The sequence below is a fragment of the Plasmopara halstedii genome (genome assembly GCF_900000015.1).
Source record: "Plasmopara halstedii genome assembly, contig: Scaffold_1963, whole genome shotgun sequence".
Classification (NCBI taxonomy): Eukaryota; Oomycota; class Peronosporomycetes; order Peronosporales; family Peronosporaceae; genus Plasmopara; species Plasmopara halstedii.
In genome coordinates, this window is record NW_020188871.1 from 1 (window position 1) to 1,304 (window position 1,304).

Here is a 1,304-nt window from a genome sequence, read left to right on the forward strand (position 1 = left end):
AGGATTGACGCTGTTTCTATATTTGCAGAATTAGGGATCTTAATTAAGGCACTCATCCTACAAATTCGGTCGCTTACGTGATGACACTTTAAGTTTAGCTGTTGATCGGCCATCAAATGAATTAACTCGTTAGTTTATAGTCTAAAAGCATATATTATTGTAAAGTTAAAGATATACGCAATCTGATGATCTGATGTTTCCTTAACTTCACAAATCCTAAGCAAAAGCACGATGCAAATCCGTATCTTAGAATGGATACGATTTACGAAGAGCCTTGAAGAATCTCTTGTCGCTGAGGGGTGAGTCGAAGTTCAGCGAGACCTTTTCATTTAACGATTTGTGAGCATTCTCAGTCAAGTTGTCCCACATGACCAAGTCTTGGAACTCTCCCGATTCTTTCGTAGCAGTCAAGTAGTGATGAGTCACACCCAGCCAAGTGTATTCGAGCTTGATATGATCGCTCTTCATGTACTTGGACGGAACGGGGGCATACGTATCGTAGCTCAACGTGGATTCAACTGATGCCGCAAGCAATACTGCGTCTTCGGATGAACCTTCGATCCACAGAATAGCATGCTCCCATCCATGACGGTGACCGACATAGAAAGGTGTGGTCATAAAATCTCTTGGGAAGTACCATGCATACATTATAGCCAAATACCCCTTGTATACATGCGCACGACCATATACTTGAGAGCCTTCTGGCGAACCTGAGCAGTCAGTAAACCAATGCGAAACTCCTAGACCATCACTGATGTAGCCATTTTTGTCCACGGCAGGGTATGGATGACAACCACTCTCAATGCGAAGCATAGGTTGGAAATCTAAAGCGATCTCATTGATGGGGCAATCGCGTTCAGTGGCAGGGAACGGCTTAACCTTGTCGTACTGTAACTTGTTGATCACAGGTTGCAATTCGTCGTCGGCATTCGCCAAATTGAAAAAGGCAATTGCGCACAAGACCGTTGAAAGCATCCTTGTTCGAGATATTTGGAAGAATTGAGAATGAGTAGCCCATGAACTTCCTTGTTCTATCCCCGGTGGTAGAGGTTTTGATTCAGTACTGGTCGGACCAGTTCCTCAACACAAGTTTTTTGTGTAACAATTCGGATATCACTCGCGAATGCAGAAAACACATGGTATTGGATGTATTCAGAACTGAGCATCCATGTATAAAAATTAAATTATTTGTGCCAAAACCATAACATAGTTTGTGACTTTGTACTTCTATCGAAATTGTAGTGAAAAGCTTGAACATTTCTTACCATGTGATAGCTCAATCATGACTTTTGCAGAAACATCTG

The 1,304-nt window shown here is 42.2% G+C and overlaps 1 protein-coding gene across 1 annotated transcript; it reads right to left on the reverse strand.

Moving 5' to 3' along the window:
- Positions 1-246: 246 nt before the first annotated feature.
- PHALS_02474 (RxLR-like protein) lies at positions 247-975 on the reverse strand (the record flags this gene model as incomplete). The annotated part of the gene is made up of 1 exon (XM_024716909.1): positions 247-975. One exon carries the CDS (start codon positions 973-975, stop codon positions 247-249), a length of 729 nt encoding a protein of 242 aa, XP_024582460.1.
- Positions 976-1,304: the final 329 nt, after the last annotated feature.